This window comes from Narcine bancroftii, chromosome 1, assembly GCF_036971445.1.
Source record: "Narcine bancroftii isolate sNarBan1 chromosome 1, sNarBan1.hap1, whole genome shotgun sequence".
NCBI lineage: Eukaryota > Metazoa > Chordata > Chondrichthyes > Torpediniformes > Narcinidae > Narcine > Narcine bancroftii.
In genome coordinates this window covers 327,346,565-327,372,353 of record NC_091469.1, presented here as the reverse complement: position 1 = coordinate 327,372,353, position 25,789 = coordinate 327,346,565, and the positions used below count along the sequence as shown (strand labels likewise).

Sequence of the window (25,789 nt, the reverse complement as noted above, 5' to 3'; positions counted from 1 at the left end):
AGATATAAGTTTTGAACTCTTAAATAGGAGGAAGGAATTTAATACAGCAAAATCAACTTTATGGAAAAAAGGTTACAAATTCATATTAAGACACCAGACGTGCTTAAAATATTTATACCCGGGGAGCAAAACAGACTATTCTCTGCTCCAGAGAAAGCACGAGAATTCACAGAAAGTTTGCAGGACAGAAGAAGAGATGAAAAAAGAATGAAGAACGGCGATAAAGTATATATAAAGATGTAAAAACAATGTATATGTAAAGAACTAAGGAGCGAAAAAAAGGGAAGGAAGGGAATAAGGGGGAAAAAAAGAAAAGACAGCTTTGTTATATGTGATTTTAAAAAAGTTTTCTGGAGAGGGCTGGGTAGAGGGGGAATAACCGTCATTGCAAAATCAGTTGACGCTGCGAACAAGATCGCAATCCAAATGAAAAGGGGAGTTGTGGTTGCCTGGCAAGGGATATGGGGCAACTCAGAGAGGGGGGAACTTTTGGGGTTAAGGTATTAATGGATGTGGGAACTGGGGGGTACTTTATGTCTTAAATGTGTTGTCATACATTAAGTGTAATAAGAGATGAAAATGGGGATGGAGGTGGTGAAGAGGTGGAAAAGAGGTGTATCCAAGATATAAGATGGTCATGTTGAACTATATGACTATAAACATTAATGGAATACATAACCAAATTAAAAGGAAGAGGCTACTAAATTTATTGAAGGAGGAAAAATTAGATATAGCATTTGTGCAGGAAACGCATCTAACTGAAGCAGAACATAACAAATTGAAGAGAGACTGGGTAGGACATGTAATGGCAGCATCCTATAATTCAAAAGCTAGTGGTGTAGCCATACTAGTTAACAAAAATTTACCAATCAAAATAGAGGAGGAAATAATAGATTCGGCAGGGGGGTTATGCAATGATAAAGTGTCAGATGTACTCAGAAATTTGGAATTTGCTCAATATATATGCGTCTAACGAGGAAAATCAAAAGTTTATGCTTGATATTTTTTTGAAGATTGCAGACACAAAAGGAAATATATTGATAGGAGGTGATTTTAACCTTATTTTGGACCCAATGTCAGATAAAACTGGATAAAAGACAAGTAAAAAGAATAAAGTAGCCAAATTTATGGTTAAATCAATACAGGAAATGAAACATGGATTATATGGTGTAGGCACAAAACTTGCTCAAGGATTGATTTGATATATTTTTGTTGTCAGCCCATATTCAAGGGAGAGTTAGGAAAACTGAGTATAAAGCTAGACTACGATCAGATCATTCACCCCTATTATTAGCAATAGAACTGGAGGACATCCCACCAAAAACATATAGATGGAGGTTAAACTCCATGCTACTTAAAAGACAGGAATTTAGGGAGTTTATTGAATGCCAAATTAAAACATATTTTGAAATAAACACAGGATCAGTGAAAGATAAATTTATATTATGGGACGCAATGAAAGCCTTCATTAGAAGGCAGATAATAAGTTATGTGACTAAGATGAAAAAGGATTACAATCGGGAAATAGAGCAGTTGGAAAGGGAGATAGTAAGTACTGAAAAGGAATTAGTAAAAAGGGATGATATAACGAAAAGGAGAGAATTGGCAGTCAAAAAATTAAATACGAAACATTACAAACGTACAAGGTGGAAAAGGACATAATGAAAACAAAGCAAAAGTATTACGAACTGGGAGAAAAAAACATAAAATATTAGCCTGGTAACTTAAAACAGAACAAGCTAAAAGAACGATATTGGCATCAAGGAAAAAGGACAAACAAATTACATATAAACCAACAGATATTAATGAAAATTTTAAGGAAATTTATGAACAATTGTATCAAACTGAGAACGAGGGGAAAGATGATAAAATAGAGGAATTTTTAGCTAAAAGTGAACTGCCGAAATTGCAAGAGGAACAAAAAAAAAACTAATAAAACCATTTGAAATAGTGGAAGTATAGCATATATTAAAAAAGCTGCCGAACAATAAAACACCAGGAGAGGATGGATTTCCAATAGAATTTTATAAAACATTTAAAGAGTTATTAATTCCTCCTCTCATGGAAGTAATGAACCAGAAGGAAGAAACACAAAACTTGCCAGATTCATGCAAGACAGCAATAATTACAGTAATACCAAAGACAGGGAAGGATCCATTAACACCAGCATGATATAGACCAATATCTCTACTTAACTCGGACTATAAGATAATAGCGAAATTATTAGCAAACAGATTGGCCGATTGTGTACCTAAAATAGTAAAACAAGATCAAACTGGATTTATTAAAAAAAGATGAACAGCAGACAATGTCTGCAATCTTATTAATCTAATCCACGCAGTTCAAGGAAATAAGAAACCAGCAGTGGCTGTTGCTCTAGATGCAGAAAAAGCCTTTGACAGAGTAGAGTGGAATTACTTATTTAAAGTATTACAGAAGTTCAATCGACTAGAAAAATTTATAAATTGGATTAAACCATTGTATAATGGACCATTGGCGAAGGTAACAGTAAATGGATATGTATCGAGTAACTTTAAGTAGGTCAACTAGACAGGGATGTCTCATTGTTCGCCTTAGCAATATAACCTTTGGCAAAACTGATAAGAATAGAAAATAAAACAAAAGGGATAAAAATAAAGGTGAAGGAGTACAAAATCAGTTTATTTGCAGATAGAACTAGACAAAATAGGAGAAAGGTACAGGAACATATAATTTATAAGTGGGATGAAAAGCTGGTGCAAAATAAAACCTTACCAGTACTGCGTCATTTACTTAATACATGGAAGAAGATCCACTTAGAAAGGAAAAAAATGAATGATCAAATATCAAAATTACTATTGATGTAAAATCCGCTAATCCCTTTTACATTAGAGAATGGGAGAGAAAAGGAATCAAAAGAATAGAAAATTGTTTTTTTGGAAATAATTTATTAACATTTAAACAGTTGAAGTACAAATATGGAGTAACTCATGGTACAATGTTTGCATATAATCAATTGAAAGCTTATTTAAAGGATAAATTGGGAAACAGCTTGAAATTACCTGAAGGAAGCAACTTTGAATACGTGATTACAGACACAATGATAATTAAAAGATTTGTAACCAACATGTACATTAAGTTGCAAGATAAGGAAAATGAAATAAACTATACACCTAAGCAGAAGTGGGAAAAGGATCTAAACATAAAGATAAAAAATGAAGTATGGGAAAAGTTATGTTCTGGAACTATGATGAATACAATAAACACAAGGTTACGCATGATACAGTATAATTGGTTACACAGGGGATATATTACTCCTCAAAAATTAAAGAAATGGGATTCAACATTATTGGATAGATGTTTTCGCTGTAAGAAGGAAATGGGAACAACATTACATGCAACTTGGGCATGTACGAAAGTAAATACATTTTGGGAAGAATTAAATCAGATACTAAAAAAAATTACAAAAAATAACATACCAAAAAAAGATATTTCTTTTACGTAACATAAGAAGTAGAGAATTAGGCCTCAAATTGGATAAAGTGCAAAAAAATATTTATGATAGCCTTAGCGATAACAAAAAAATGTATAATGTCAACTTGGAAAATGGAAGAGAGTATGAGTATACATGGTACATGGAAATGAATAAATGTATTCAATTGGAAAAAATAACATATAATTTAAAAAATAAAATCACAATGTTTGAACAAATTTGGGAACCATACATGGAACATATCAGAGAGAGCTTGCCTACGACCTCCATCCTCTAAAATGAGAATGAAAATGATAAGTAGACAAAGCGACTAGATTCAGTGTGTAATAAATAGATGATGCATTTTTCTTGTTTATTTTCCTTTGTGTGAAAATATTGTTTTATGGTTTTATTGTATATGTTGAATATTTATGGGTTTTGGAGGGAGGTGGGTAGAGGGGAGGGAGGGAAAGGGGGAAAAATGTGGAGAGAAGACCACTGTGTAAATTTAATGAGAAATGTTTGTACATATTTTGGTTGATTTGGTTCATGGTGAGAAAAATAAAAAATTATTTTAAAAATGGTCCCTTATTAACTCCACGTCATTGCACAGTATCAAGTCCAGAATCAACTTCCCCCGGTAGGTTCCATCACAAGCTGCTCCAAGAATGTATCTCGGAGACATTTTATAAACTAATTTTCTAGTTTTCCCGCACCTATTTGATTTTCCCAGTCCACTTGCAAGTTGAAGTCACTCATAACTACTGTATCACTACCACCCTGTCATGCCATTCTTAATTCTTTATTTATACTGATTCCCACATCTGAGCCACTGTTCAGAGGTCTGTATATGGCCCCCATTATTGTTCTTTTGCCTTTGCAATTTCTCAACTCTATTCAAACAGATTCTACTCCACCTGATTCAATGTCTTTTCTTTCCAGCGCCTCAATTTCATTCTTCACCAACAGATCTTTTCGATAGGTAGTATACCCGGGAACATTAATTTCCAAATCCTGACCTTCCTGCAGCCATGTCTCTATTACTCCGATAATATCATATCCTCCAATGTCCATTTGCGCCTCAAGCTCATCCATTTTATTCCTATACTCCGTTCATTCATATACAATACTTTGAAACTGTACCACCCTGCTCTCTCCAATTTGCTGCTTGACACTGAAACTCTCCAATCCCTCTTTGCTCCCTCCGGCTTTGAGTTCACAGTCTATCAGAGCTACCCCTATGTTCTCCTTCCTATCCATTTCCCTCTCAGTCTGGTTCCCCTCCCTGCCAATTCAGATTAAAACATATCCAACAGCAGTATTAAACCTTACTGCAAGTATATTGGCCCCCTTTGGATTCAGGTGCAATCCATCCTTCCTGTAGAGGTCATGTCTCCCCCAGAAGAGATCCCAATGGTCCATGAACCCAAAACCTTGTACCCTGCACCATTCCTCCAGCCATACATTTAACTTCCTAATTTTTTCATGTTTGCCCTGTCCCGCACACAGCACAGGTAGCAACCCTGAAATTATGACTCTGGAAGTCTTGCTTTTTAATCTCCATCCTAGCTCACAGTACTCCCTCTTCAGAATCTCCTCCCTCAATTTATGAATGTCATTGGTACCCACGTGTATCAGGACGTATGTCTATTCACACATTCCTCTCAGAATACCATGAACCCTGTCCGAGATATCCCACACTCTGGCTCCTGGAAGGCAATGTACCACGCAGGAATACTTGTCAGGCACACAGAACCTTCTGTCTGTTCCCCTGATGATGGAGTCCCCAATGACCACCTTGTCCCTCCATTCCATTCTGCACCGCAGGCTCCCTTGATCCAAACTCAGACTGGCCATCTTCCCCAACATCATCCAATACAATATATTTATTGCTAAGAGGAGTAGCCAGTAACGTGCTCTCCACTCACTGAGCAACCTTTCTCCCACCTTTGGCAGTAGTCCACTTACCTGACTCCCCCAGTCTGGGGGTAACCACCTGCTTGAAAGTCATGTCAATAACTTCCTCACTTTCCCTAATAAGCCTCAGATCATCACGTTGCAACTCCAGTTCCTTAATTTTATCCTTTAATAGTTGTGTCCCATAACTCTGGGGAGGGACATGGTCCTCTCATTTGCCTTCTTACTTTCCCTAATGAGCTCAAGCTGGAGCTCCAGATCACTAACCCAGATTATAAGGAACTTCACCTCATTGTGCTTGGCATAGACATGGCCACTTGGGAGGGAGGAACTCTCCCATGGTTCCCACATCTGGCAACTTAAGCAGAGTATTAACCTCATAGGCATGTCTCAGCCCTTTAATGGAAATTCATCTATGAAGGGTAAATAAGAAAGCTCACTTGCCTGAGCCAAAGCTTGAAAGTTCCACTCTCTTGCTGGCTGCTCCCCTCTTATTTATTGGCCTACCAACCAATTGACCTATTAACCAAATAATTAAATCTGTCCCAGTAAAAGCCCTTAGAATAATACTGCTTACCTGGTCACCTCTTCTTTCCTCTACTCCCTTGAGTGTTCGACCAGACCCCAGTCAGTGCCCTTTTATTGGCCTTACCTTCCTAGCAACATCTCCTCCTTGCTCCTCTAACGGTCGCCTCTGACTCCCTCCCCTCCTGACTTGATCAACAGGTAAGTGCCTTAAAAAAGACTCCTTACCTTCCCTCCTCTTTCCTCTCCTGACTTTACTCTAGGCCCCAGTAAAGCCCTTAGAATAAGTGCTGAACCTCCTCTTTAATGAATGCCCTGTCAGCCGCACGTACTGTATACTCCTGGTAGCCACCGGTTTGCAATCGGGAGTGAAGTTGGCGAGCAGCAGAGGGGCTCAAGAGCCCACATGTCATTTGTGAACTGTTTGTTGCAGGTGGTAAGGAGGGGAAAGAGCCATTGAACTGCAGAGTGACTTTCTGAAATTGGTACTGGAAATCCAGCCGCAGTAGCAACGGGGCATAATGAGCCATCTGAAGCGTTTGTTCACTACTCCTCTAACAGAGAGAGTCACTATGCAGGACCCCAGGGTGTCTGCCGTGTATAATTTGGATGCAAATGATATCCTGTGCTTGGCGGGTTGTACTTTAAGGGATAGTTGCTTAACGGTATCAGGGTGGATAAAGCTGTCTCTACTTCCACTATTGAATAAACAGTTGATATCATGCCCATTCACCTGGATGTCCATCATGGACCTGGCGAGTTCATGTGGGGCCCCCGGATCAGGGTAATGGAGGCCAGTATGGATTCATTGTCTGAGTCTGATGGGTGCTCCTGCGCCCAACATAGCAGCCCTTGGCCCCAAGATGGCCAACCTTGAGCCCTCGCAGTATTGTCTGCTTGGGAAGAAGGGGTTTGGTGCGCAGACCAAAATGGTAGCCCGCAGGTGTCACTGGAGTGCAGGCAAGATGGTGCTGATTGTGTTGCGTAGAATCTACATACAGCACAGCCAGACTTTGGATAGTTTAGAGTGGCAATCTTTGGCTCCTGGAGCACACTGCATTCTTGGCAGGGCTGCGTTTATTCAGATGCTGACTCAGTGCAAAAGTAGCGCTTGCATAGATCTCCTGCTATGGTGGCCGAGGTCAGATCACTAGACTAGTGGGATGGTGTAGGGGACCAGTCATTCACGGGGCGGGACAATGCCCCATCCCAGGATAGCAGTGCCCAAGTGGCCGAGTAGTCATCTGAGTTCTGGAGGGCCACTTCCAGTGTCTCTGTAAGTATAACTGCCCTTTGCAGATTGAGAACTTTTTGCTCCAATAGCCATTGCCGTATATACCTGGAGCAGATACCGTCCACGTAGGTGTCTCTGATGAGGTCCTCTGTGTTTTGGGCAGCTGAGACAGCCTTACAGTCACATGCCCTACACAGGATCGAGAGAGCCCACTGGTACTTGGCGGTCGACTCACCAGATTGTTGTTTTCTGGTAGCCAGGAGATGCCTGGCGCAGACTTAATTAGCCTTCTTGCAATACTGGGCCTTGAGGGTCTCCATAACAAGCTGGTGTTGCTGATCAAGGGGAACGCTTGGTGCCTGACACACGAGAGGAGTAGTTTCAGTTGGTTAGCATCCATAGTGATGGTATCCGCGGCCGTTGCCAAGAAATTTTCGAAGCAGCATAGCCACACTTTGAACGTGTTCAGGCCGTCTGGTGACCAGGAGTCGATTTCGAGCTTCTCAGGTTTCAGGTACTGCTCCATGCATTTCTTGAAAATTCTAGTTAATAAAATGGATGTTCCATCAATAATCTCAAAAGGCTGATATGGTGAAACTATCAGGCTTTTATTAACTAAAGACTGGAACTGCCTGCAGTCGAACCTCATCGACTGATCGAAGCAAAGAGAAAGGGGAACATGGGTAGGATGAGCTTGGGAGGCATGTCCAACTGGCAGCAGCCAATGACGGCATAACAGTGTTTTACCACAGCAGGGTTGTAGATTAATTGGTATATTGGGTGGCCTGGGTTTGAGGGCTGGAAGGGGATGTTACCATGCTGTATGCCTAAATTTAAAAAAATTATGTTTTTTTTGCTTCAAAATGTGTCATATTTTTGCACTGGCCACGTATGCCATGATCTTTGCAGTTACTCATCTATGCCCATTTTGGCTTCAAATGTTTAATGAAGGTGATGTTCTCTACCCAACTATCCCAGCAAAAACTGAGCCACTTATGATAACCTTTGGTGTTGGCGGAGGTTTGAAACTTGCAGTTTTGGTTCACCACTGGACAGAGCAAACAGTCGCATGGCTGCAAGGGTTATGGGTCACAGCAGATAAGTGCGCAAACCCTCGGTGTCTCTGAAGGGACTCTCTTTTACTTCTCTTTCTCTTATTGGTGGAGGTGCCGATCTAGTGGTGCCTTTGTCTGCCTTTATGGCAAACAAAAGTGAACAAATGTTGTATTTTATGTATATGACAATAAAGGAGTCTGAATTACTTCGGCTTTCTGTGGATCAAAAGTGCTGGTATTTTTAAGAATGAAACATATCCTTCAATGCAGAAATTATGACCCATTACTGAAACAGAGATTCTGTCAAAAAGCATCCTATTTTTAATTTTCATTCCTTACTGATGTTAATGTTTCCATATAAATAATTGTTGGAGTTCTTGTGCCCCTCACTGGCTAATCATGCAATGTTAGCACTTACGGAATTCTAGTACAAATTCCTGCTAATAATTTAAATTGATTTTGTTTTGTTATTCCCGATCTTATGGATGTGGATATCAGTGAGACATCAGGAGTTTAACTCTACTATTGTCTGATGCCCTCTGTCGGGTAGTAAGATTTTGTAGATGTCCAAAAGAAGCATTAATTTTGATTAAAAATATAGGGCACTAACTTCTGGAAGGAAAATTCCATATATCAGAAGATGCTGAGAATAAAACATCAGAACAACAACTAGATCCTCTGGTTTGAATTTTGTTAAAAATATGTTTGAGGGACTGAGGATAAATAATTCCTGTTATGTTTCTTCTCACCTGTCAAATTTTCTAGGTACAAAACTGATGGGATTTTCATAACTTCACAGAGCATTTGGATATTTAGCACATGCTGGGGTGGCAGAAATAAAAACAAATGTGAAGGAAATGTAATTATGACCATGGATACCAGTAACAAATCCTATTGTTGACCGAAAATATTGGGTACTGTGAAGGGGGATGGCAGAATTGAGCAATCAGCCATTAGTTTAACGGAAATGCAAGCTTGCAAACATTGTCCTCGCTGTTCTGCAGTACTTTGCACTTAAAACTCTGCTTGCATCTTCAGAAACGCTAGTTACCAGTGGAAGTCACCACTGGGGACCTGAGTCTTTTAAACTGTTTCATATCAATCTGAATCACATGAGAAGTTGCACTGTGGGTGAGGAGAAGAGGTAGAGAGTGTGGTATCAGGGAGGAAACAAACGAGGAAGAAACCAAATTCTATAAGGTACCACCATTGTTTATAAACAAAAAGGGGAAGGTGGCAGGATAAATCGGAATCAGTAGCCAGGTAATATCAGATTTGATTTTTAAGGCCTGACGTTATTGAAGGTAGACAGGGAAAGGAGGTGTGAGAAATTATGAGCCTGAATTGTGCACAATTAACTTCCAAATTTCAACTATTCACAGCTCAGCAGGTCCCAGACCTCCCTAAGTGAATGGTGGGAGGTGTTTGAGATCTGAAACTGGCTCATCTGACCATCTGCCTGATTTTTGCATGCCTCCTCATTGAGCCTGGGGTGGAACACCAACTGTGGAAGGGAGGGTTACATTTGGACCTCAGCTTCATCTTAGCGAGAGCTGTCAAGGAGAAAGGGAACCCCATTTCACTTTTCATGTCCAGCAGACGTTATTGTTGCACAGCATGTCATGGCCTCAAGATACCTGCTAAAGAAGGTCCAGTTATTGAAATGGCAGACAACCTTCAGAAGCAGAAACTTGAGCTCTGTTTTACCTTCAGTTAAAATTTGCTGGGAAAATTGGAAAAGAAGGCTGTCATAGTTTACAGTACTCAATCAGGGTAGTTAAGAAGGCTTATGGTATGCTGGCCTTCGTTAGCTGGGGGGATTGAGTTCAAGTGTCATGAGGTAATGTTGTGCACCAGATAAATCTCTGGTTAGACCACACTTGGAATATTATGTTAAATTCTGGTCATCTGATTAAAGGAAGGATGTGGAAGCTATGGAGAGGGTGCAGAGAAGATTTACCAGGATGTTGCCTGGTTTGGAGAACTGCCTTCTCTTTGGAATGAAGAAGGATGAGAGGTGATATAATGGATGTCTAGAAGTTTATGATAGGCATAAATATGGTAGACAGCAAGTACATTTTTCCCAGAAGATACCTCTTCAAGATGAGGGGAGGAAAATCAGTGATGTTTTTTTACACAGTGAGTGATGGGTGCCTGGAATGCATTGCCAAGGTTGGTGGTGGAGCCTGGTTCAGTAGGGACATTTAAAAGACTCTTAGACTGGTACATGGATGCAAGTAAAATAGAGGGTTATGGATGTGATAGGGAAGGTTTAGTTTGTTGAGTAGGTTTATATAGGTCAGCGCATCTTGGACCGAAGGACCTGAACTTTGTTGTAATGTTCTATGAGACATTATGATGCAATGGGAAAAATGCATGCCAATGGTTGCAAGGTATAAAAGATGGTAACATTTTCAGTATTCTCTGTTGCAATAAAATTGTTCAGAAGTGGTTCTGCTAAAATAATGTACTTACTTCAAATAAACTGTTTACCTGACACTTTCCTTCCTTTCCCAGCATGTACCACAAAACAAAGTGCCAGTGAGATAAATGCCAATTTATGTCATTGGTAACGGTAACAATTTTTCCTGGTTCTCATTAGTACTGCTACTATAGTCTAATGTTGAAGATAAAATATTTTATTCCTCAATGTAAAATTAAAATAGTTTATGATTAGAGAGCAAAAGATCATACTGCATTTAAACGATGATTTTATATATATCCAAAATACTTAATTGACTAAAATCTTAGAATGTCCTGATGTCATGATTGTCTTTTTTTACAGCTTCAGAAGTGGGTTAGGCTATGACATTAATAAGTACTCACAAAATTGACACCTATGCAAAATCAAATATATTTTGCACTTTACAAATTTATTCTTACAAATCAGGGGGAGGGAGGGAGGAAATCCCCATATAATTTTCTGAATTTTAAGAAGTGAGTTGAAACTGGTGACTACTAAGTCACCATTGCATGGTCTGGCAGAGGAATTATTTTCCACACAAGCCAGGTAAGTCACTATAATTTAGTGGAAACATTTTTGTGCCTAGTATTTTTAATTTGATCATTTATATTTTTAAAATGAGACTGAATCGTACAGCTTAGAACAGGCCCTTCCACGCATCTTATTCATGCCATTCATTTGCCTGCATTTGGTCTGTGTCCTTTTTAGCTCTTCCTATCCATATATCTGTCCAAATGTTTTTTGAATGTTGTACATTTACCCACTTCTATAACTTCCTTTCAGATACATATATCTGAGTGAAAAAGTTACCCCTCAGATTCCTTTCAAATATTTCCCTCTTGTCATAAACATTTGCCCTCTTCTTTTGGAATAATCTACACTGGGAAAAAGACTGTGACCATTCACTTTATCCGTGTCCCTCATGATGATATAAATCTCCAAGTGAATAAAGAGTTGGAAGAAGCTTATCATACTTGAACTTTTTATTTATACTGTTTTGCTATTTCTTTTTGGGAGAGATGCAAAGTATTGTATCTCAAATCGAAACTGCTGGTCGCTTAGTGGCTTAGGCCGCTACCTGTGGCGTAGAGGGGATTAGTACACTAAGTACTTTGTAGGGTGGGAAGGGAGGAGTTTTTTAAAATTGTTTTGGGTATGTTTTTTTCTTTCTTTTTTCTTTTTTTACTTTGTTGAGATGTGGATCAATTTGAGTATGTTCTATATGGATGGGGACCCTACTACACAGGTTAGGATAGTTGTGAAATATGATGGCTGATTTAAAATTTTCTATGTTTAATGTGAACTGACTTAATAATCTGATTAAAAGAAAAAGAGTGTTTGCATATATTAAAAAATTTAAGGCTGATATTGCATTTTTGAAAGAGATTAATTTAACTGAAAAAACATCAAAAATTAAAAAGAGATTGGGTGGGTCAAGTGTTTGCTTCTTTTAATTCTAAAACTAGAGGTGTTGCAATTTTGGTTAATAAAAAAATATTGTTCAGTTCAGAATCTCTGTATAAATCAGTAGGAAGAGTTTTGGTAGTAAACTGTAAAATTTATTCAGAGTCTTGACACTTGTGAATACTTATGCACCAAATGTTGATGATGAGATGGTTGTTCTAGATGTTTTTCTTAATTTGGCACAGTCCTGTGACCAAATTATGATTGAGGGTGATTTTAATTGTTATTTAGATCCTTTAGTAGATAAATATGGTAAAATAGTACCTAGAACAAAGATGGCTAAAAAATTGATATATTTAATGAAAGAAATGAATTTGATTGATATATTGAGAAGATTAAACCTGAAAGAGACAGATTATTCATTTTATTCAGCCCAATATGATACTTATTCCAGAATTGATTTTTTTTCTGTTACCGGCTCAGTTATTAGATAATGTGGTATTGGTTCAATATAAGTCTAGAATAATATCAAATCTTTCACTTGTTTTATTTGACATATATAAAAACAGAAAAAAATGAACTCTATATATTGTTGGATATTTAATGCTTTATTTATTAAAATAAATGAGGAATTTTGTAAATTTATTACTGAACAAATACAACAGCTTTTAGATATAAATAGACAGTCTGTGGATAGTAAATTTGTATTATGGGATGCATTAAAACCATGCTTAAGAGGCCATATTATTAGTTTTATGTCTAAACTTAAAAAGCAATATTTAGTTGATACAGATACATTAGAGAAAGAAAGAAATATTCTGGAAAAAGAGTCACAAAGAAATCTGTTTGATAAAGAGAAAAAAAGTACAATGAACTTCTAAGAAATTTAAATATACATTAAAAACTTATAGGTTTGGCCATTTTTTGCAAATATCTAAACAAAAATTTTATGAATTAAGAGAAAGGGCATGTGAAGTTTTGGCATGGCAACTGAAATCTGAGCAAGCATCTAGAACAATAAATACTGTTAGAAAAAATTTGAGAATTTCATATAATCCTCAGGATATTAATGAGGAGTTTAAAGAATTTTATAAGAAATTGTATACCTCATAATTTGAAAAAGATCAAGTTAAAATAATTAAATTTTAAAATAAATTACAATTTCCCATTTTGAATGAATTGATTAGGGAAGAATTGGAGAAACCAATAAATCTTAAGGAAATTACGGCAGCTCTTAAATTAATGCCGAATGGTAAATATCCAGGAGAGGATGTGTTTACTACAAAATTTTATATAAAATTTCAGAAGTTATTGTTCCTTCTGTTTATTAAAGTTTTAGAGCAAACTAGAGAAACACAATCTTTACCAGACTCTTTTCACAAGCTATTATGTTATTTTTTAATTTTATTTATAAATTTTAAATTATATAACATTAATTATAACATATTCATAGAGTTAAATACCCCCCCCCACCTCCCTCATCCACCCCACTAACACTCTCCCTCCTCCCCCTTCCACCTACAAAGAAAAAAGAAAGGAGATCATCACTTAAAAACAACAATAATCAACTTTTTAGCTGTGGAAACCAAGACATCCACCAGAGTGGACCAAGAGATTAAATCTTCAACCCAAGAATTTTTAAATATGGGCTCCATTCTTTTACAATAAAATTATATTTATCTCTCAAATTATATGTTATCTTTTCGAAAGGAATACAGAATTTAATTTCAGTATGCCAACTCTGCATTCTTAAAACTAAATCAGATTTCCAAGTGATGGCCAGACATTTTTTAGAAACTGTCAAAGCTAAATGTCTAATTTATAGCTCTCAGAAACAATTGGATTATGCATTAATTTTATTGTTGATGCTGAAAAGGCTTTTGACAGATTAGAATGGAATTATTTATTTAAGGTTTTGTGAAAATTTCAATTTGGGCCAATACTTATGAATTGGATTAAAGCTTCAAATAAATCCTTTGACTAGAGTAGTTACCAATGGACAAGTTTCTTTTTTATTAACTCGATCGGCGAGACAAGGTTGTCCTTTATCTCCTGCATTATTTGTTTAAGCAATTGAGCCGTTGTCACAATCAATTAGGCAAGATTATAGTATTAAAGTTTATATGGAGGAGTATAAAATTAGTTTGTTTGCAGATGATGTATTGATTTATATAAGAGATCCTGAAAACTTTAATTTCTTTATATAAAAAGTTACAAGGTTATGGGAGAATATCTGGTTATAAAATTATTTGGGATAAAAGTGAAGTTATGCAATTAGTAGATGGATATTATGATCGATGTAAACGTGTAGCTCAATTTAAGTTGACATATAATCCGATTAAATATTTATGTATTAGAATTGATAGAAATTGAGATAATTTGTTTAATTAAATTATGTTCTGTTATTTAATAAAATTAAAGATGATTTAAATAGATGGAATGACTTACCTATTGCTTTAATAGGCAGAGTAAATTGTGTTAAAATTAATATTTTTCCAAGGATCCCATATCTTTTTCAATCTATTTCTTGTTTAATACCTCAAAATTTTTTTAAAGATCTTAATTCAATTGTAAGGAAATTTTTATGGAAAGTGAAAATGAATAGGGTACCTTTGGAGGAATTAACTTGGAAATTTGATTTTACACATTTTCAAAATTATTATAAAGCTGCACAATTGAAATTTATTACTGTAATATTTAATCTAACAGTTATTCTAAAGAAAGGTAGGGATCCTTTGAATCCAGAGTCATATAGACCAATTATTGATTGTTGATTATAATCTTTTGACTAATGTTCTAGCTAATAGATTAGCTCAATATTTTTGCCATCATTGATTCATATTGATCAAGTGGGTTTTATTAAAGGTCATTATTCTAGTTAAATTAATGTTTCACGATAGAAATCCAACTTACCAATAGTCTTATCATTAGATCCTGAAAAAGCATTTGATAGGGTTGAATGGTGTTTTTTTTTTAAATTTACAGTGTTGGAAAAGTTTTGATTTTGACCAATGTTTATAAGTTGGATTGAGGCAATATATAACCATCCAAATGCTAGAGTTGTGACAAATGGACTATTATCTGAGTCCTTTAAGTTAGAAAGATTAACGAGACAAGGTTATCCTTTGCCACCTGCATTATTTGCATTGGCACAGTTAATAAGGCAGGGTAGTGATATATAAGGTATTAAAACAAGAATGGATGAATTTAAGATTAGATTATTTGATGAGGATGTATTGATTTATTTAACAGAACCACAAGAGTCATTAAAAGTCTTACAGGAAAGATTAAAACAATATGAAGAACTATCAGGATATAAAGTTAACTGGAAGAAAAGTTAACTTGTGCCACTGAAGCTGATAATTCTTCTTATAAAGATGTTGAATGGTTTAAATGGGCAGATCAAATTAAATATTAGGTATCAAAATAGATAGATATATAAATCATTTATATGTTTTAAATTATTTACTGCTATTTTCTAAAATTAAAGATGATTTAGTTGGATAGAAAGACTTACCGATAACTTTAATAGGGAGATTGAATTGTATTAAAATGAATATATTTCCATGACTTCAATATACTTTTCAATCTATTCCATGTAAAATCCCTAAAATCTTTTTTAAAAATTTGAATATAGTAGACAGGAATTTTTAACGAAGGGTAAAATAACAAGAGTACCCATTTGGAAATTAACATGGAAATGCGAATTAGGAGGTTTACAACTTCCAAATTTTCAAAATCATTATATAGATGGTCAGTTAAAATTCATTAACAGAATGTTTGATTCCGATAGTTTGTTGACTTGGGCAGATAGAGAATTAATGAAAATAGAAGGGATCAATTTGTTTATAAATGGAATGCTAAAGTGCAATGCCCATATAAGTCACCAATATTATCTCATTTGATTGAAATATGGAATAAAATAAATAAAGAAATTGGTACTCAAGGTGAAATATCTAGATATATTCCTCTGTATCAGAATAAACTTTTTCCTTTCATGGTTAATAATCATCTTCTTAAAATTTGGGATCAGAAAGGCATTAAATTAGTAAATAATTGTTACGAATTAAATCGATAACTTTTGTTTGAAAGAAAGCTATCAAATCCCAACTTATTAGGAGTAGCACTTCCTTTTCCTTTAGCTAAAGTTAACAAAATAATATACTGCCCTGTAGTAAAACATTTTGTGCATATCTGGTTTCAATTCAGGCTTTTTTTTTAAATTTAAAAGGTTTTCCTTATCATGTTTTACATCATCTAATTATGTATTTCCTCCTCCTTTATATGTTTCGACATTTGTCAATTGGTATTATAATAGTATTCTGTGTTTTCGAGATCTATTTGTTGACCGTTATCTCGTCTTTTGAACAGCTATCAGTGAATTTTAATTTACCAATTAGCATTTTTTTAAGATATTTGCAGATCAGAAATATTTTACAGGTTAAATTACCAAATTTCCCATGATTTGTGAATCTAACATGCTGGATGTAATCTTCAGATTACAACCCTCTCAGAAGGGTGTAATGACCTTTATATATGATATGCATTCAAAATCTCATCAGGTTTCTCTCAATAAAACTAAAAGAGCACGAGAGCATGATCTACAATTTTCTATCTCAGACAAAAATTTGGGATTTGGTTCTTAACTTAGTTAACACTTCTTCAGTATGTGCTCAACATTCTCATATATGTCTAAAGACAAATGATCCTGTATATTTCCGATTCTAAATCCCCGAAGTGGCAGATGTAACGACGGGGAAGCAACCTTGATACATATGTTCTGGTCTTGTTGAGTTCTTGAACATTATTGGAGGAGATTTTTTTGTGTTTTGTCAGTAATTTTGAACCTAATCCTTTAACGACTTTGTTTGGAGTGTTAAATGATATTAATGAGCTATTTTCTTTATCTGATTGTCCTGTCATACTATTTACAACTCTTATGGCATGGAGAGCTTACCCTACTAAGATGGAAAGATCCTGTTGTACCCACTAAACTCAGTGGTTATGTCACGTCATGTCTTGCCTTAATTTAGAAAAGATCATGTGTGCGGTGTTGTGCGCTAACACTAATTTTCATAAAATTTGGAGTCGTTTTATGGACTATTCTAGTACCCATTAAATCTGTTTGTCTTTATCATTGAATGTATTTATTTTTGGACATGGTTTTTCCTTCAAATGATAATATTTTATAGATTCAGCAGAACCATACTAACTTTAATTTAATGTCAAAATATCCCAGGGTTTTTCCTAAGGGGGTTTGAGTTCTTTGTGGGTTTTTTTGGGTCATTCTGACAACATTGTATGGGGAAGGGATATATCACTATTGTTTTATTTTTGGAAATGTACTTAGGTTCTTCATATTTGGTAACCTTGTGTTCTTGTTCTATAAAACTCAATAAAAAGATTGAAAGAGAGAAAGAATGGAAATCACAACACATTATAGTCATGATACCTCATCGTTATCAGGCTGATCACTTCACCTGAGTAGTATAGATAATAGGAAATATGAGACCATCTACAAAGTGGATTGAATACAATTGACTCATTAAACTTGGCCATCATTATTCAATGTGAAACCTGTTCACATTGTGGAGGTGGGAGGAGAATAAACTCTAATTATCTTCAGAGTTTACTCAAGGTGGCCTGGAGGAAAAAGAATCTCAGGTTTGGATGTGATGTCATGTATGTACTCTGACAATAAATCTGAACTCCAACTTTAAACAGCTTGTAATAGGCTAAAGCAAAACTTATGGTTAAATTATTAAAATAAAAGTTAAAGATTAAGGTTCCATTATTGTCATGTAATATTACATTAAGAATAAAATTCATGAAACAATATTTTTTTAAAATTTAGAGTTACAACATGGTAACAGGCCTTTCTCTGCCACGAGAATGCATTTGCCAAACACACTGATGTGACCAATGAACCTACTAACTATGTGCATCTTTGGAACGTGGGAGAAAGCTCATATTGGCACAGGGAGACAGACAGTGCTGCATTCGAACGGAGGTCGCTGGTACTGCAGTAGCGTGGCACTAACCGTTAGTGAGGCGGTTGGTGCGATGTTAATACAGCGCTAGATAAATAAGCTTTGACCCTTCTCATTTCCTTTAGTTGTGTCTTGAATTTTGTGATCATTAAGAGTGAAATTCTTGTTGCAGATGCCTGAATGCTTGCACATATTGCAAAACCAAGCATGCAAGAGGAGATCTGGCCAGTTACCCTGTGGAAGAGCTGGTAGATAGAGCCATCCAATCATTCCAAGGTAAAATATCAGAATGGATACTTTAGGCATTGGTTTTTCTGAAATTATGATTAAAAGCCTGGCATCTCTATTTGCCATAACCTCCTTTCTAGTATCTCAATTTAGGTGCTTCTGAATGTGTTTCATTTTGTGTCCTTTGGAATTGTTCTGTTGATGCATAACTTCTAATTTGACCGATAAACTGAAATGATTGTTTACTGCAGGTAACAAAATTCATTGCAAATTTGTGAATACCCTTACTTTATGTTTGTTTAGGTCTACTTTTCTCTTGATTTCACCTGATAGTAATCAGAGGGGGAAATTCTATCACTGAAACTGTTGTTTCAGTTCATTGTTGGTCACAAAGTGATGTTCCAGTTGATTCTGAGCAGCTTAGCACTGAATAATGGACATCAAACTCAGTCTTGTTTAGGGTGTCTGCTTTACTTGGTATTGTATGTTAATATTATGTTTTTAATCTGATGCCATATTCACTGCTCATCACAGGAGTTGCACAGTGCAATTTGAAGTTAATACTGGTGAAATCAGTTGCACTTCACTTTGAATTCAAGTAAGATATGAAGAATGGCCAAAAGCTGGCGTGAAGTGCTGTTTGTTTTCACAGGCTTTCAGTAGGATAGAAGAAGAGGATGATTATAGATGATAAATAAACTTGAACTTGAAGTGAAAATGGAACAAGTGCTTTGCAGGGATGCGAGGAGGCTGTGCTCTCTTTGCAATGGATGGCAGAAACTCGCCTTCCACAACTGCCTGTGCCAATACATTCCACAGTTTCACCATCCTGAGAAGGAGTTTCTTTCGCTAGGGGCTGGTAAACATGCAATTGCGGAGGTCAGGTCAATGGATGTATTTAAGGAAGAGATAGATAGGCTTTTGATGCTAGGGGATCAAAGGTTATGTGGAGAACGCAGGGCAGTGGGGCCAATTCAGAAAATGGATCAGCTCGAAATGAAATGGTGGGAAGACTCAATGGGCTGAGCAGCCAATTTTTGCTCCTGTGTCTTATAGTCTAATGGTTTCATGTGCTGAGTCTTACTACAGTTGTTTGGTAATGCGATTGAAGGCATGATGGGATGCTTTGCTAGATTAAAGATGCTGTATAAATACAGGTGGTAGTCATTATATTGGTGTTAATTAAAATGCCTGAAGAGGGCGCACAAAATCAGTGAACCGGTACGGACTCGAAAGGCGAACATGGCCTGTTTCTGCTCCATAAATGGTTATAAGGTTAATGCCTGAAATTATAATTGACTCTTATTTCCATTTCTAAATAAAGCTTGATTTCATTTTCTTGCAATGGATGGAATGTTAATCAATTTAAAAACAAATTCCAAAATTTCAGCTTTATCTGTCATTGCCTGTTATAGCCCAAAATGATGTCTGTTTTGTTTATGAAATGTTAATTATGTATAATTAATATAATTTTAGTTTAAATTAGTAATTTTACTTTAACCTGTTTAAGTCTAGAATCTGTGGAAACTTTGCTGCAAGGTTATCTCAGATTTTATTTATTTGTTATTATGTAAAGAAACAGAAATATTACACAAAATTGCCTTTTGACTTCCATCAGGCAAAGATTCGCTATTAACATTGCCAGGTACTCTTCACAGTCTGAGAAAGAGAAGCAAAAGAGAGGCCCCCCCCCCCCAGAGACACTGTCCATAGATTCGGCTCCAGCACTCCCACAGCCTCAGCAGCCGCACAATGAATTCCACAGAGACAGATGTGAATTTTGAATTTCCACGTGAACCTGATCATTGAATCTCTTCCCACATTTGACATGAAGTCCAAGCAGTTTGCAGCTGAAACTAAAAAAAGGTCATCAGGAATCTGAATGAAGATTGGCCAAGAGGTGAATATCAGCAATACTACAAGATTAGAGCTGAGCTGAGTGTTGTCAATGGGCTCTACTCAGACAGAGCAGAATTATTATTTCTCAATCACCGCGACAAGAGATGCTGAAAAGGGTGCATGAGGGGCACCTTGGAATGGAAACATGCAAGAGGAGGACCAGAACTGCTGTTTATTGGCCAGGGATCAATGCTGACATTGACAGGATGGACTCAAGCTGTGAGACCTGTCTGAAACATCACACAAAGGAGCCAAAGGAACCCATGTCCACAACTGATGTACTAGAAGAGCCACAGCAGAAAGTTGAGACTAATCTGTTCCACCTGGAAAAAATTACCTGCTGGTTCTTGACTTTACAGGTGCCTTACCTTTTATCTGGAATCGTGGGGACTAGACACCTGCCATTATTCAGAATCTTCTGGATTTTGGAATCATTTTAAAATGGTGGTCCCTTTAAGCAAATGCAATATTTCAAAATCGCACAAAACGGGGCGTGGGGTGTTGAAAATGAAGTTAAATAAATAAAGACCATAAAAGACCATAATATCTCTTGCATGTTTTTTTTAATTTTAAAGTAAAACTTCAAAATATTGTGGGACAGACGTCTCAGACATCTCAAACAGTGCAAATGCAATAAAAGCACATTACAGCTCCAACATTGTGTCAGAATGAACTCTTTTTAAAGAGTTGTGTCATCTGTTTAATTAAGAGGTTTCTGTCTAAGTAGTTGCTCTTTAATAGAATAAACAGCCATAATCTCATGCTCGCTGATAAATGAATGTTGTTCCATCCCACCAATTAACTGGTTGCACATTTTAACCCTATCATCAATGGGCATTTTGTCACCTGTGTGCACAATGTCTTCATCCTCATCACTAGTCTCCTCATGCCTATAGGTATGTAACACCGTTTCAGCAATTTCCCCAACACTCAAGGAATGCACAATGTCAATGTTCAGCACTTCTTTGATGTTCGCTGCCTCTAACGTGTTTACATTTTTTGCAGCAACACTTTACACTTAGACAATGGGGTTAGCGATCATCCACCTCTCGTTACTGACACAAAAACCTTCAAAGTCTTCACCTGTAGGCTCATTTTCATTGAGCATTGTTAACGGCCAAAGACTATCCCAAGCATGTTTTAATGTTGCTTCAGTTACATTTCTCCATGCATGAACAAGTGTATAAATTGTACCCTTTAGAGTGAAAGTTTTCAAGAAGTCTGTCTGTTGACTGCATCGAGTGTGCAGTTCAGAAAAAAAGTCCTTGTAGTTACTTTTCATTGAGCATAAAATTCCTTGGTTGCAAGACGGTATTAACAATGTAACTTTGGGGAAGGTCAATGCCGAATGTATTCTTTCTCACAAGAACTTCAGCAGGGGATGCATGAAGCAATTTGTCTAGGAGCAATAAAATTTGCAGTTTTCTTCCAGGCCAGCCTCAGTACAACGTGCTCATGTAGCCGGTACGAAGTGGTTATTGAACCAATCAGTAAAAATTTCTTGTGCTACCCATGCTTTCCTATTGGCATAATAATGCAAAGTTAACCTTGTTACACCTTTAAAGCAGCGAGGATGTTGTCTTCTTCCAAGCTAACCTTAACCTGTGTGTGCCTGCAGCGTTTGCACACGCAAGAACTGTCACCCTGTCCTTAGCGTCCATGAAACCTGATGGTGGCATTTGCCGTTGATAATGTCTTTCTAGGAAGGCAACACCAGTAGAGAGCTGTCTCATCTGCATTGTTACCTTGCTCTGGGCTGAGGTTTTGATCATATATCATTTTGGAAAATTCATCTATGTAATGTTCAGCTGCGTCATAATCTGTAGAAGCTTTTTTCACCACAGATTTTAAGATATTTGCAACCATGACACTTCTTAAATTTTTTGCAGGTAGCCATGTGAATATTCACACTCACCCTCAAGGTTTGAATTTTTGAGTTTGTGTAATTATAAGCAGACCAGTCAGTGGAATGCATTCACTTCTTCATTTTCACACCAACTCAATAAGCACTCGGTCACTATCTTCATTTTTTGTCCTATGCACTTTTCCTTTTATTCATCAGTCCGTGGTCATTACTCTCGCTGTAAAACTTCAACAACTGTTCTTTCTCTTTCCTCGAATCCTATACAGTGGACGATCCCACATCATCATCTTCCATTTTTTTTTTAAAAAACTTTATTTAAGATTTTATAACATGAATAACATATAGGGTTACATTAAAAAAAATTAAGAATAAAATAATAATATTACAATACAGTATCAGTAATCTAAATAAACTATACCCTCCCCATCATCTTCCATTAGACGACACACAGATAAGCTTCTGTAATAACTCCTCCTTCTGCGCAATTGATAATGAAAGACCCTTCCTTTTCTGCATCTCACTGTTACCCATAGGGGACTCTGCAGCTCCTTTTACCATGTTTATAGCTTCACAAAGCCTATAATCTATGGTGCTTCCTAACGTGTGTGCTGCCTATGTGATCAGATACATGAAGTTGATCTTTGCAAGACATGGAATTCCTCAAATTGTCTCAAACTTTCATTCACATTCTTGATGACCTTCTGTAGAACTGTGTCCATTTCAGTTTCAGCTGCAGTCTGCTTGGGTATCATGTCAGATATGGGAAGAGGTTCAGTTTTGGTCCTCTTCTTGCATTTTTCCATTCCAAACTATTGGTAACCCGAGCTCCTGATCCAAACCTGTAACTCATTGAGGAAGCCCTTCTTGCATCCACTTGAATCCCACTTCTGTTACTTGGTTCTTATGAGCCAATCTCTAGCAGCCTGCAACCTTTGACCTCAAGTCCACCGAAGCCTGTGTGGGTTCCTTGCCTGCTTCGCCAAGAGCTCTCCACCTTCAACCACTGAACCTCTCGCTGGTCCGCCACCATGGTTACAGTCCTTAGGATCGTCTCCTCTGTTTTTCCTTTTCAACAGGGAATAGTAGGTGGGGTTTTTCCCATATTACTGGTGCCTTGCGCCAGTCTGTTGCTCTCCCAGAGACTGCTACCCCTCAAGGCCGCTGCAGAATGCAGGCGCCACCATCTTGAGCCCAGACCCTGTGATTATGGGATGTTAAATAAAACACCATTGGCTCCATTAACAGGCTATTTACTGGCCTGTAAGACACTGCGGGGGAGTACTGTACTATGTCTTCGCTTCCCCGCTCTTCCTGGGTCCACGCCAGTGGCAGCACTGCCATTACATCCACTCCAGCAGCTGCCACTTTGGATCAGGCGTTATCTGAGTTTGTACTTTGGTACTCAGGCATATTTAGTAATCTATGTGGATGTTGTTCTTTGTGTTTTACAGCTTTTAGTTAGAAAATTTGAATGGTATATCCAGATTTGCCTGTCCAATCTTAGCCACTGTCCAAAAAAAATCCCAGTAATTATTGTATATCTGTTATATTGCAATTGAATATTTGAGGAAGATGAAAAGAAGAACTGTTACAGGGTTGTTGAAAATATTCTGGGAGTTAGATCTATTTTGATATTATTGAGAGAAATGAGAAGTTAGAGTGGATAGGAACTACTCATTTGTAACTGTGGAAGTTATTTAACAAAGGAATTGAAAATGTTCAAAACTGTCAATAAAGAATGAATAGATGCTATACATTGTCTGTGTTTAAGTCAAAGGCACATGGAATGCTTATTGTCCCACTTGTATGAGTTGGTAAACCTTTAAGAAAGCAGGTTGAAAATAACTTTGGAACACTTATATTTATTTATATGTACATTAATGAATTTGTTTCTCATAGAATCTGATTATATTTGTTGTTAAATTTAACAACACGGTAACAGGCCCTTCTGGCACACGAGGCCATGCCCCCAATTGCACCCCATTAACCAAAAAGCCCATGGAATTTGGAGGGTGGGAGGAAACCGGAGCACCCGGAGGAAGCCCACACAGACAGCGGGAGAATGTACAAACTTCTTGCAGACAGCGCCAGATTAAAACCCAGGTAGCTAGTAAAAGTGTTGTGTTCTGCTGCTGTTATGACAGTTGGTTTGCAAATTGCATGAAGTTGTCAATCTAAGGCAATCTCTTGTTCCAGAATTCCATCTTCATTGAAGTCTGATATGGGTTGTACTTCTGCAGGAACAGTAGAATGTCAAGTGAAGAAATAATAGCATAATGGCTACTTTCTCTGATCTACACTGCAAAGTTCTTCTGGATTTGACCTGCTTTTTCATTGTCTTTTGGCTGAATGATAATGGTTCCTTCGTATCTTTCTGAATATACTTCAGAATCTTTGTATGAGAAAGGTACTTGATCAGTTCACATCATACAACTTAGAGAATGGAATAACAGGTACTTTTAAAGGTGCGATGTAAATATAAGCCATCTTTCACAGGGGTAAGAAATAAGGGAGTTTTGAGCAGTATTCAAGTCAAGGCAGAATGGAATTGAGAAAGGCATTTTTGGCTGAGGAAACTCAGCTGAAGCTAGGAGTCATGCTTTTTCTGGCAGCATGCAGGAACATACAATAAATACTCAGTTGACAATAAGTGGAACATGCCATTAGTATCAAACAATATTTCAAACAATGTAGGGCACCAGAAATGGGGAGAATCCCCCTCTGTTGAGAGGGAGAAGCAGAGGAAACGACCCTAAAGGGCAGTGACCACGGCAGAGAAGCAGTGAGGCTGAAGGACTCACACAGGCTGCAGGGTGCTGGAGACTGGCTCATGGCAACCCGGTATAAGAGCCGCGGGCAAGAAGTCTCAGTCGCTGAAGGTTTCCAGATTATATTGGAGCGTTGCATCTAGTCCTTGGGGTGCCGATGGATCGAATAGAGGTCTGTGTGGCTGCTTACAGCAGACAAAAGTAAATTGCATGTAACATTGCATTTTCTGTTTTATTGCCTGACAATAAAATAATATTGAATCTTCTCCTTGATTTCTCTCTTTTGATATTATTGCCCACACCAAAGATTGGAGATAGTTCAACAGTTGAAGGCAGAGGAGCAGCTGATTGGGCAATTACTCTGAAAGTGAGGATTGTGTAGTGGAGCGGATATCACATTGTCGGAGTTGGCTTAAGAGGCTTTGATGAATAAGAGCTGAGGTGGTGGTACAAGAGTTGAAGTAAGAAAAGGCCACTCTATTCAAGAAACATAACTGAGTCAGCAGGGAGGCATGAGTAAGGTGGGTTTTATATATTGTTTTGATCCCAGAGGATTCCAAAATCCAGCAGCAATAGAAATTTATCAAAACAATGGTTACTTAAACAAAAGTTGCTTTTAATTTTCTTTAAATATAATAACAGGATCAATCTTTAACATTACTATTAACCTAACTTAATTCCCTTCTAATTCTAAGTGCACATGTATGTAATTGTATATATTCAGGAAAGTTCTCTGTTTCACTGTCCAATCATTCACTTTTCACTTCTCCAAGTTCATCAATATCAGGCAATTCTCAAACTGTGCACAGAATTCAACATTTATAATTTCCTCCAGGCTCTGGTACTTAAAGTTAAAGGTTACCACTCAGGAAGGTTTTTGTTGGTTTCAGAGAGAAATTTACCGCTTGTTGGACACACACAAACTGATTTCTTCCAATCAGTCACTTCAGTGTCTTGTCGAATAAACTTACTTCATCATGGGTTTTCCAA

General features: G+C 37.0%; 1 protein-coding gene across 7 annotated transcripts in view; it reads left to right on the top strand.

Annotated features, from left to right (window-relative positions):
• The window catches only part of cdkal1 (CDK5 regulatory subunit associated protein 1-like 1), a 713,853-nt gene that overhangs the window by 232,483 nt on the left and 455,581 nt on the right, over positions 1-25,789 (top strand). For all 7 annotated transcript variants that reach the window (XM_069907872.1, XM_069907906.1, XM_069907889.1 and 4 more), the window contains one exon: positions 18,213-18,316. In XM_069907872.1, the coding sequence (XP_069763973.1) occupies positions 18,213-18,316 (104 nt within the window). The remainder of the gene's footprint in view (positions 1-18,212; positions 18,317-25,789) is intronic.